We start from the raw sequence: 12,916 nt of genomic DNA on the forward strand, positions 1-12,916 counted from the left end.
AGCAAATCTTGGCGGGACATGTAATTTAATTCACCTCTCTGATTCTGGATAAGCCCCAGACCTTCAAAATAATTACAATGCTGTCAGAGACAATGTTCACTGTCAGTTACAGTATTTAGTTGTCTACTGTTTCTCTGAAGGGATGAAACACTTAAATGCCAGCTACCCTCCAGCTTCTCAAGCCACCAGCTTCAACTTTGTTTCACAACTCCTTTAGAATTTTTCCAAGTGTTTTTGGCCTATATACTAGTACTTGAACACAGCAAGTCCTCTCTGACCCACCATGTTTCATGAGATAGAATCTTCTTCCTAATGCATTTTCCAACAAGACTCTCAAGTTTATGTTCTAACGCCTACATTATTTTAAAAGCTCTACACCATACTGCATTATCTGTTGAGCTTCCCTTTGAAACACACTTGCAGAGTTAAGGAATTTTGGACTAAGAATTCACTCATGAAAGAAACTTGACAGAAAATTGAGAGGCACAGTGGAATACAGGGCTGATCAGAAACTAAAATAAATATGCAGCATGAATTCAACTCAGCAAACTCATGTGAAATAATGAAGTGGTATTTCCCATACCTAAAATGTTTCAGGCTGTTAACCACCAATACTGACTGCTCATAGCTAGTTTTGGGACTTTGGCAGTTGAAACAGAAATAGCAGCCATTGAAGCGCTGATAGCTTTGATCATGAAAAACATTATTATGATTAGCATCTCATGCCTATTTGCTCCAATCCCCTGAGATGTAAAATAAAACCATAAACACTTTCAAAGTTACATGCCAAAAGTCCTCTATTAATCACACCCTTTGTACTTGAGGTTGTACTCTCAATTTCACTAGTACATTAACTCCACTTGAAAACTGGTCTAAGCAAGGTAAAGTTGATGTTCTCACAACAGTATATTGTGAGTTGGCTCAAGCAATACTGAGAGGAGGCAGCAGCTGTTGTCCTCAAACCAGACAGCTAAGGAAAAAGAACAAGCCACAGATATATTCACAGGCAAAGCTACTGAAAGCAATGCAAGAATTTTAAGCCTACCACATCAGAAGGATATATAGTCAGTCTAATAACAAAACTTAAGGCACAGCTCCCTGAACCTCTTAGGAAACTCCCACAATTAATTTGTTTCTCCTGAGTTAGTGAGAAAACTCAGCTCATGGAAAAACTCTGGTCAGCAGGTCTGGAGTAAAGACAGGCCAAGGACTGCATAGCTCAGATCTGGGGAGGGGGAGCTATGTGTGTGCACAGGCCAGGGAAATGAAATGGAGAAGGCATCACTCTCAGCAGGTAGTAAATACTGTATCAGAGCCTCTAGAAATAACCTTAGCTAGAAATCAAACATTGGGGCACGAGAAAGTAAATTTGGTACGGTTTAGAAGGCATCTTGCTAATATAATACTCTGCATTTTTATAAAAGCTGTGAGTGGTTGCTGTAGTGAGATACTGTCCAATGAACTACTTAAAGCATTATCTCCCATGTATTCTTTAAAAAGATAGTGATTAGAGAACAAATACCTTCACAGATAGTTACAGCAAGACAATAGAAATAGTTTGTATTGTTCTACACTTGTACTTTTAGCAGCTAATCTCAATCAAAATCTTCCAGAGGTAAATAAAAGCTTTATTTGAAAGGAACCGTAGAAGTAGTTACTGAATCCTCTAGACGAAAAATCTGAAAAGTTCATTTGCAAGTAAAAAAGTTTGTTCTTGTAGAACAACTGTGTAGATGCAAACTCACCGTGTCCAAGCACCTCGAGATTGTAACCGCACTTCCACTTGGATTTACGATACATAATCAAAAGGCTCACACGCAGAGGGAAAGGGACCTGTTGATGATGGTGGCTGTCAACAATGAGCTGAGATCAGTTAGCTGCTAGTGCAGGAAGGACAACGATTTTCAACACTGCGAGAGAAAGCCAGAGCGAGACCATATGGTTAAGCCCCATCCACATCAGCACCAACAGGGAGCATCAGCAATTGAGAACTGTCAGCTGGCAGAGGCACAGGTAGGAGATCTACTTCTCACTCACAGCCACTGTAAAGAGTGGTTTTGTAGAGGTTAGCTCAGTGTCTACTGGAACAAACGTGTCTTTGACCATAGCATATACCATTCTCTCCAGTCAATACTTCTAGTGCAAAGCAACTCAAATGCTCAGTTCTTCCAAATTATTCAGGGAATTCAGTTGCCAGTTGGTGTGCTCAGGATTTACTGAAATTTAAGAATATGTTCTGGCATTATACTGGATAAGCCATAGTTTTACATTTACAGAAGACTGCCAGTTGCAGGTAAGCATTAGACAAGCGCTGTCAGCAGACACCCTGGCTGTGTTATCCAAAACCCTGCAAAATAAGAGAGCTGAAAAGGCTGGCTTTAACTTTAAACTACTTAGAGTAAGGACACCTGGACCAGATGAACTCCAGAGTTCCCTTCCAAATTCTTCTCTTCATTGACAAACCTGGCCACTAGCAGAGAGGCATGAGCTTTGCATGCAAAGACAGAAGCCCTGCATCACAGAGCTATTATTTATCACCTATTTGTATCACTGCAGGATTGCCTGGATTTAGTTGTTAATGTATAGTAGGAACACATTCTGCAGTTAAACGATTTTAAGGTGGCATAAACCACTGCTGCCTGCAAAAGCAGCAGGCCTGCCTGTGGCACAGCAGTTACATGGCACAAAGTTCTCCACAACCATGATTTCCACAGATCCATGCTCCAAACTGTTTCTCAACTGGGATTTACTCAGTGCAGAGTGCACCTGAACAGATGACAGGAATAAAGAGTTGGGACCACCTTCCATATGACTTTGTGTTCATTTCCAGGAAAACAGTAAAACTATGAATTTTTAAATGCATGGACCAATTAATAGTGAGATAACAGGAAGTAAGAATTTATTTCTGAGCAGTACTTAAAAGCTGTGTTGAATCTTGAAAAACAAGGAAACTTAACTACTCTCATTTTCAACTAGAGCTAATTTTGTTTTCTGTATACTTGCTCTTCTATTCAACTTATTTTGTTTTTTTAGGTAACAGAAGCTATATTCATCAGTAAAAGACTGCTCAGTACAACAGTAATCTTATTAGCATGCATACTGAGTTAAAACTAAGCTTATATGAAGGATGTTTTAAAATTAAGCTTGAAAACAAGCACAGTAACAGCAATAAATGAAAAAATTAAAATCCTGTCTCAGTTACAAAAACACTCTTGGAACAACCCATAGTTCTGTCTTCATCAAGGCTTAGTCATTTCCTGTACATTTCTTCACAGGGCAGTATTTTGTCTGTTCACATTAATGCAAGTTACCATAATCAGTTGCTACAATAAAACCTGGGGTACACCAACATTAATACAGGTTATTGCCCAGTTGAAAAACTCTTCCACCAATAATTCTTCTGAATTGATGACTTGGTTGCATGCTGGGAAAGCATCTTCTGACCCTGCCTGGCAAAGATAACCTGCAGAAACTGAGCAGGCCCCAAAAGAGACTCCCAGTACATGGAGTGCAATAAGAAGACAGGTGTAGGTCACAAAATACAGTCTCTGAAGATCGTGAGGTAATATCTGAAGGTTGTCAAAGCTTAAGTAACATTTCCAAAGATTAATCAGGATCTTAGAGATGGAGTAAAGTCTGAAGTATAAACCATGGCTGAGAACTAGACACCCGACTTAAAACCATGCTTAGTACTTCAGCAAAAGAGGAGGCCTAAGAAAAACCACCAGCTGCCGGGGGTAAGCTTACAATACAGACTAATTAGGAATTCCCCCACACTTTAACTACAATGATTACTATTAACAGGGAATGTAGAAGTCATTGGGATTTTATGTCTCTATCAAGAGACAGACTATCTACTTAGGTCTTTGAAGCACTGAGCAACTTTACCCTCTGCTAGAGTTGTTGAAGTTGCAAAGCAGAAACCAAAACAGACTGTCATTTAATAAAAGCAGCCTCAGCAGAAGGAGTGAAAGGGAAAACCCAGGCCCCACCGAATGCCATGCTGCTCCGCATCAACACAATGGAAGGGAATCCTGTTCCACTCTGAGTGTTATGAGCCACCTGGCCAGAAGCCATGCTTATGCACAGCTACTTGGCCTTGAGGGTTGAAAATAAAAGATGAACAGCCAAAATCTGAGGCCAGCAGACACAGCTGTCAGGCAGGGATCAGCAGACCTGAGGACTGCAGCATTACAAATGCTCCAGCCCACGTTGGTTGGCAGTTTTGCACTATATCCTATTCTTTCCCTCAGTTATTTCCTTCCTCTCTTTGTCTACCTACCATAACTCCTACTTGTGCTCTGCTTCTCTCCCCTACCTCTTCCCTTTTTTGTCTCTTTGGAATCCAAGGTCTTTCTGTCAGGCTTCTTTCTATTCATACAGTATGGAAGTGCTGAAAAATCAAAGTTCACAATTTTTGCTATGTTCAGCTTCCTGTCTCGGGATTTTATAAAAATCAAGTTTCTTGAAAGACGGTTGACAGACTCTGTTAACACTGCCCTCAGTCACAACATACCAGTCAGTATTAAAGCAAAGAGTTCACAAATAATGCAGTGTGCTGATTTAGCTTCTACAAATGGAGAGTTTGGCCACTGCAGAGATGTCTGATCTACAGCTCTCAGTCACATAAACAGTCCCCAGCCACAGAAATAAAGACTGTCATGATCCTTCCCCAAACTCCTGCAGGGAAAAAAATTAACATGATAGCATATTGGATGGAACAGCTCTAAGAAAAATCAGTAATAGTAGCTGTAAAATCTAAAATTAAAGTAAGCCTGGTTTTGATGCTTTCAGTACACACGGTACATTAAATTTGGCATAAGCCCAATGGAACATGAAGTACTTGTGGACAATGTCTGCCAAGAGCTAGAAATATAGTACTTAGTCTTTAAAGAACAAACAGAGAGCCTCAGTTCATTTCTACTTTATGCATCTGAAAAAAAATTAAATCAAGGTGATCTTTCTGAGGGAACATTTGTACTAAATCTAATTGGTGTGCTTTGTGCAATGCTGAATGGAACACATGCCCATTGGCAGAGAATCACCATTTGTCATTCTATAATCCCTTCCACTTGTAACAAAAGGTTACAAACAGATGTTAGACCTCCCCACATTCCAAAACACTGCTTTCCTGCTCAGCATCAGACTTGTGCCTCATGTAAGCGCTCTACCTAGTTCTCAGTCATGTTGACACTTCTAAACATCTGACACAGTGAAAGCAGAAGAAAAATGAGAAGCCTGAACTCAGGCAACTCACGCTGCACTATCATTTTTTTCACTCACCTTCACATTTGTTGGTACTTCATCAGTTTACATGCCTCAAAGCAGGGCAAGGTTAGATTAGTAACTGAATAGTTATTTGCATTTCCGTAGCAGCCTCCAAACATTAACAAATTAAGCATCAACAACCTGTGAGTTCCTTACCTTTTTTAAAATAAGGACAAAACCCAAGAGACAAGCCTAACATCCATCTGGGACTTTGGAGACATCATCCACCATCCCAGCACAAAGGTTCCTCTCCCTGCCACCTCCTATATCCTGCACTCCTTTCTAGTTGAACAGGAGAGTGGAGCACAATTCCAGCTTTGTTAGTTTCAGTCGCAACCCCGCCTTGGGAAACTGGAGCAGCAAGAGAAGAGGAAATAGGCAATGCTACACTTGACACCAGCCCAAAGTGAGGCAAGAAACTTCTCATGCCATCTCACTCTACATGTCAGCCAAGCACTGTCTGAATCTTTAAAGCTGTTATTTCTTGGTGATTGAGGTATTGAAATATATAAAGCAGCCAGATAAATCTGACTGTTACTCCTCCTCACTAATAGCTGTAAAATAATAGCAGAATGTCTACACTACTTGCTATTGTGGACTCCAAGAGACTGAAAGACACCAGACACGTGATTAAGATGATAATGTTCACTTCTCCCTATGACTGGTCTCTCTTGGCTTTAAAGTAAGCGTTAACTCTTCCCTCACCTTTTGGATCAGGCTCCTCTCTCTGCTCCTGTTTAGAAACTGGCAACTTGAACAAGTCCCTCCCCAAAGTTGGAGAGTAAGGGAAAGGCAGCAAAAATTCTTGTAACACTTCCCCTCTTGAGGCAGAGGTTCCTCTTGCTGCCTATGTATATCTCAGAAGAGGGATATATGAAAGCTTATTTCAGTGAGGAAAAAATTAAATAGCCTATATATATCGGCATAGAAATTCAAAAGTAGTTGCTGTATCTAAGTCACAAATGGCTTACAAGCCCACACTTTCTACTAGAGCACGCTGACCTTTCTCAGCCAGCAGTGAGAGGTATAAGAACCTACCCTATGTTCACATCTGCTCTTCAGAAACCCTCTGACAAAGCTAAAATACTAGCCACAGTACTGACTGTATAAATATGCACACGTGCAAGAAAAAAAAAAGGATAAAAATAAAAGCTATTTGTGCATTTACTTGCCTGCATGATCAAGTTGAGTTCCTCAATTTCAGCAGGTGGCTGATAGCCTCAGTACAGTAATACATCACTTCTTTTAAAAAAGACAAGAGAAAAAACCCCACCAAGCTGTTACCCTCATCATGGTGCACTCCAGCCCTTAGGAATAACCTTGAGCAGTTTACAGAAACCTCACCCCGCAGGCAACAGTTCACCTGCACCAAAAGGGAAAGCTCAACTGGAATGATAGTTCACATCCACCAAATGCAGTACCTAATAAATACTAAAACAACTGATGTGGGCTACCAGCAGCATAGTAATTACCTTATTATTTAAAAAAAACAAACAAACCAAAGATCCAGTATGATGGATCCACCTACCACAGGAATCAAGAGATGATGACTTGGCCATGAAAGCCATCTAAGCACAAAGGGGTGATCAACTGTCTTCAGACTAATATGCATTACAATGTAATTTGTCTAAAGCTTGGTCTGCTACTCCCAGAGTACAAAGTGCAGTTATAAATATATATGATATGTATATCTATCTATCTATATGTATGTATGTATGTATATTAAAACACAGTCTTGTAACTCTAAGAGGCACAAGCACAGCAGACTGGAGCAGGAAGCAGTCTTTATCTGAAATGTCAGCACTACCATCACAAATTTGCCTCAACATTATCACATGAGAAAAAAAGAACAAATGAAACATTAAGTGTCTGCTCTTGGGCCTTCTGGTTCTCTGCATTACCAAACTGAAAAACTGAAAAACTGTTAGACCTTTGTCCTGTTAAAAAGTAGTTTTTAACCGACTGTCTCTAAGTTTCAGGCCATTTGAGCTGGTTCTCTCCCAGCTCTTTATTCAAAGTACATTAAATAAATACCCCCACAATTAGCGGGTGTTGAAATTAGGTGTTACCACAACGACTTGTTTTATAGTTTGACTCTTATCTTCTGCACTGTAACTACTCAACTGCACAGACAATGTGCTCGTGCCACTTGTGGGCATGATACAGTTTTTTGTGGACTTCTGAAAGCAGCATCCTAAATCTGAAACCTAATTACCATGAAAGCTTGATCATGAAGATGAAAACAGCAGTATTGACTGAACAGTCCATAACTCTGGCTTCTCAAATATTAAGTCAAGCACTCTGGTTTCCTACACAGGAGGAACTCTCCCAGTTTCTATCAGAAGATTTGTTAGCACGTTCCATTTTCTTTCCTAAATTCAAAAGACTGCAGTTGCCCAGCAAAAAGGAGTCAGATCCAAATCCAAGAGGGAGCACATACCCTACCTCCAATATTAATAAGGGTTGCGGCCACTTTACTCTCTTGCACTGCAGCACAGAAGTTCGAAGTTATCTTCTGCTAACCTTAAAATACAGCAGCGATCTAAACACAGCAACTCTAATATCTGCCTGCATTTACTTTCTTCCACATTGAGCACTCCTCAGAGTATTTGAAGTGGGTCAGGAAAAAAGTAAACAAAGCTGAACAAAGAAAAATAATTAGTGGAAAATGACACAACTGACATTTTTAGAATATAGCAGTTTATCCCAGGAGGGGCATTAAAGAAGGAAAATGAGCAACAAGTTCTTTAGAAGTAAGTAAATTACTTACAGTAAAACTCCATGTATTTTGCATTTTTACCCCTAGCCTCATACCAAATAAAGAGTTCAGCTCCATGATCTGACATAAGGATCACTGCTTATTTTCCCTTTTGAAACTTGTGTTAAACCACAATTAAGGCGATAATTATTCTTGTAAAAATATTGTATGGAACTACAACTGCTTCACATAAGTGGAAAGGATATCAAGGTAGCACAAGACAAAAATCTCAGTACATATATTAACACTTAAAGAGAAGAGGAGCCTTGAGATTTCTTAGCGGAAATTCTTCAGGGACCACTTTTATCATTTAACGCGAATAATTTGTCTTAGGACAAAGAAAATACAGATGCAGTACTTGAGCTTGTATGATTTTAAAAATCTAGTCTTTACTGTTTAATACTGCTAGACTATTAAAAGCAGAAGGATCTGGGAGCAGAGAAAGTGGGCACTTTGGGGCAGACCTGTTGGAAAGGCATGGTCTTGACTCAAGGAGAGGAACTACGAACATATGGAACCCTAAGCCTAACTTTGTGACTGGTTAAACCTTTCCTTACAGTGTAAGGAAGCCATATGTGCAGGCTACACAGGCACACGAGCTCCCTTTCCAAAAGTTCACAGTTCCACCTGGGTGCCTCGCAAGCTGTTCCAGACAGATCAGTTCCTGGGCAAAGATGACTGGCTGGTTGAAATGTTTTGAGCTAGATCTAACCCAGAGATGCCAGTTTGACTGCCCTGACCCAAAAAACAATGAAGCCATTAGTGTTTTCAGCCCAGATCAAGGGGTTATCGTCCGTGGGGATAAGCTGGCAGGGACAAGCTAACTCAACAGCTGTGACTTTCCTGTTGCTCACTGCACGGTTCAGACAATTAAGCAGAAACACTGAAGAGACAAGCAGGACAGTGTGAGATGTACAAACCACATCACCAAGTTTGTTCTCACTATGCCTTCACAAATTCTTGCAGGCCTTGAGCTCCATTGGTGTCAAATCTTAACAGTCTTTTCAACAAAAAACAAATCAGTGCCCTAAAATTCAATCTCTATTCCCTACCTTGCCCATGCAATAAGGAAAATAGGTACCCCAGCTCAGAAAAGAATATTTGTAAGCATTTGTAATGAAGCCCAAAGGGTTACATAGTTACAGAAACATTACAAACTTGAAATACAAGCAGCTAAGTACATCCAGACAGATGAATCAACTGGCAATAGAAGGAAAAAACCCATTGATGGTGGTCTACTTAAAACAAAATTCTGGCTAGGGAGGGATTTGTGTTTTATTATTTTTCTGTATTTTGGTTGCTTTGGGTTGGTTTTTTTTTGTTTTGTTTGTTTGCTGTTTTGTATCTTCAAGTCCTAGCTCCAACAGACTATCCCCCAGAGAATCCTACCTGACTAACTTACTCCAAACCCGTAACCTGCAAGTACCCACACAGTATTTTTCTTATAGATCCCATTCACTCAAAACCTCAATCAATCCACAAAACACCATTATCTAGAAGCTATCCATATTATCAACTACCCTTAACAATATCAAAAAATATTCTAAAGACCATTTCTGGTTTGGGTCTTTTTAACTATAGCCTTTCAATACCCTCCTTGCTGTTCACACATACATACACACCCTAATGTAGCCAGACTGGCACCTCCCTGCCCCAATTAACTCTGTACTATTAAAAAAACTTCTCACAAGGAACGCTTTTCTCCCTTCTAAAAACACATTTATGGAATTAACTTCTACAAACAGGGTTGGCACAGAAAAACATCTGGTTGGCATAGCTGTCTAGCCAACGTCAAGGCAGATCAAGAGTGTTTTGAGCCAACCTTGACACATATCCCAAGTCTTCTATAACATATACAGGTGAACAAGGAAAGGGAGTGTGAATTGAACAAATCCTCTTCCTGACAAGAATACGATTACTGGACCAGAGTAAGAGGTTTTGACTGCTCCTAATCCAAAACCTGCAATATAGCTTTAATTAGAAGAGTAAAATTATAGGATACTCCCAATCCTGAAACCACAGCCAGAAATTCACTCCAAGGTTTAGTCCACTCTGCTTTCGAGTATGAGATTCAAGCCCAAAATTCAGCATTTACATAAGTACCATGGGTGGCATTCAAGTCACTGTGATTAAATTCAGCAGCATGGATTAAAACCAAGGTCAGCAGATTAACTTTTATTACCTGCTCATGCACTGAGCCGTGCTCCTGCATGGCAACCTCCAGAGGATACCATCAGTCCTTAACCAAACACTTTCACCCAGGCACTGCATTCAGTCTCAACCAAACAAGCTGCTGACTTGTTCACACTTGAGCCCACATCCCCAAATGCCACCTCACAGCACTTACACCTCACACGCCAGCCAGGAGACATTGCTGGAGCAGGATTGGTATTGATGAGCACCTACCTCCAGCACAGGGTGCCAGCAGAGGACAATAGCTTTTTCCTGCAAAGCCTGTAGCTTCCAGTCAACTATTTCACAATCACTCATCACACTACAGGGTTATTCCAGAAAGGTCACTTTGAGCAGCTAGGAACATTTGGTGCTCCAAATCACATCACGTGTCAGCAAAAGAAGTCCATGGCACAGAGCTCACCTAGGCAGCCCATAAGCTGTGCATTCACTCGTGCAAAGCACCCAGGAACCTCTGCCTACCTGAAGAAAAAGTTTCTTTTCAAACCAATATAAATACAGGATACTTGTAAAAGAATATACTCATAGTGCAAGGCTGTCATTTTTCTGCAAATCAAGTTATTGTCAAAGAGTTTTTACTACTTTTAGCAGAAGGCAGAAACAAGGTAGAGCTTGCTTTTTTTTTAAGTTTTAGGATGATTTCTAGCAGGACAAACAGCTTCCATCTTTTTTAACTTGAAAGGCAGGCTTTTGAATACATACATTCAAACATTTTATACAAGAAACACAATCACTTGTAACTATTAATGGCCACATCCATTACAAAACATTAAGGCCACAAAGAATGTGCCATGATGCTACCTTATTGCCCCAGCCCACCTGCAAGCACGCAGTGGAGAGCCCACAGCAGCACACGGACAGGGAAATCCAGCCCATGAGCTGCCCACCACCTCCTGAGAGGCACAGAGCCACTTAAGTTTTGCCCAGCTGACATGATTTTTCACAACTAAATTGCTGTTTTACCTTCTTCCCCATGAATCTTTTCATCCAAGTAGGCTAACTGGGCCTGACTGGAGATGCAATATTAATTTCAGTAGGACTGGGGAACTATAGTAGGAGTATGACACTTCCTGGGGCATCCTGCTAACCAGTAGATTGAAAGGAAACAGAAACAAGATCAGATGGAAACATGCTTGCTTTTTTTTCCACTGAAACTCAGCAGCATTCAGCGGCACTCGACCTACTTCCTATCCCATGGCTTTGCTGTCACTTCCTTTGACAGTTTGTCAGCACGCTTGTGAATCTGGAGATTAAGGAATGAATGTCTAGGAGGCAAAAGAGCCGGACTTTTTCATCCTGATGTTCAGTCAAAACTTTTACAATCTAACCAGGTGTAATTTCGCTTACAAGTATGCACTTAAAGGTGACTGATTTCTCATGAAACACCCTCATTCTTCCTTTCTTAGCTCAGGGCATGGATTAGCATCTACAAAAAGCTTTGGGTTTTCTGCTTTCCTGTATTCCAGAGTTCCTGTCTGAAAAGACATTTTATATCAAAAAATAGTTCTAATTAGCTCCTTACAAATGAATAAGAGTTTTAAATACCACTGGCTACAAGCACATGATCCTCTACTTTGTACCTACAAACACAGTCACTAGCTAAAAATGCTGAAGTGAAAGGATCCTGTTTGCCATGCCTGGTTTTTTAATAGAAACCAATACTGCTACCAAAATACAAAATGGTTGTAGCAGAGGTAGTATGTTAAGTTCTACTTTAACTGAAATACTAGTAGTTACTCAGAATGTAAATTTCCAAGATGAACACTAGCACGGTGAGCTGCTGTGTTGAGAAACAAATTCCAGTGTTTGGTAAGAACGGAAACATTCATGAGGCACACGTTACACGATTTTACCCAGCGTAACAGTAGGTGCTCCTACATGTTTAATTCATTTGAAATAGGAGATGTTGAAGCTTAAGGTACCCGGTAGCAACCTATATACAACCAAAATGCATTCCTAAAGCTTCCTGCCAGGCCATTCACACGACTTCAAAGAGTTAGGACACTGATCTTGCAAAGCACTAAGAGAGTCTAATTTTCCAACTACCAATGCTCAATTTTCAACAAACCATGCTTTTTCTTGAGGGGAAGGACAGCGGTGGAGAGGAAAAGGGGAGGTGTCCCGTGCAGAGGTCTGAACTTTGGCTCTACATTACTCATTCCAAAATTGTCGGCCTAAAACATTCCAAAGCCACACAGACCACACAACACATGCAAACGAAGATCTGGGCAGCCTGTTCATCTCCACTAACCTACAGGCGCCTTCTGGAACAAAAAGCAACCGAAGACGTATCATCAACAGGTCATCCGGCTGCTTCTTTGTGGGAAAAAAAATTCGAAACGCTGCTGAACAGAAACCGGAAACGGCCTTTTTTTTTTCCCCGGGTCTCCCCCCGCCCCCAAACGCGTTCAAAATGAAAAAGAAATAAACCTATCGCCCTTCAGATGCAGAAGCGCCAGCTTCTAGCTAGCTGAAAGGCTTCGTAATTTTCCTTGCCAAGTAGTGTTTTTTCAAGGCAGAGGAGTCCCAGAGAAAAAAAAAAAAAGAAAAAAAAAAAAAAAAAAAAAAAGAAAAAAAAAAAAAGGGGTGGCCTTTAAGGCCAGAAACACCAGCGTTACAGCCAGACTGCTCTTTCTGCTCTTTCCCCACATGTATTCCAGAAGCTGCATTTTGCAGAGGTGAAGTTGCTGCAGTTTT

At 40.6% G+C, this 12,916-nt stretch overlaps 1 protein-coding gene across 2 annotated transcripts in view; it reads right to left on the bottom strand.

The window, feature by feature from the left end:
* PELI1 (pellino E3 ubiquitin protein ligase 1) overlaps positions 1–12,916 on the bottom strand; it is a 43,749-nt gene that overhangs the window by 29,798 nt on the left and 1,035 nt on the right. Inside the window, exon 2 of one of the 2 annotated variants that reach the window (XM_017726751.1) lies at positions 1,746–1,910. The exons of the other annotated variant lie outside the window; for it this stretch is intronic. Coding sequence (XP_017582240.1) covers positions 1,746–1,800 — 55 coding nt within the window. The 5' untranslated portion in view covers positions 1,801–1,910. The remainder of the gene's footprint in view (positions 1–1,745; positions 1,911–12,916) is intronic. 2 annotated transcript variants of the gene reach the window in all.

The sequence above is a fragment of the Corvus brachyrhynchos genome, unplaced genomic scaffold (genome assembly GCF_000691975.1).
Source record: "Corvus brachyrhynchos isolate BGI_N302 unplaced genomic scaffold, ASM69197v1 scaffold312, whole genome shotgun sequence".
NCBI classification, from domain to species: domain Eukaryota; kingdom Metazoa; phylum Chordata; class Aves; order Passeriformes; family Corvidae; genus Corvus; species Corvus brachyrhynchos.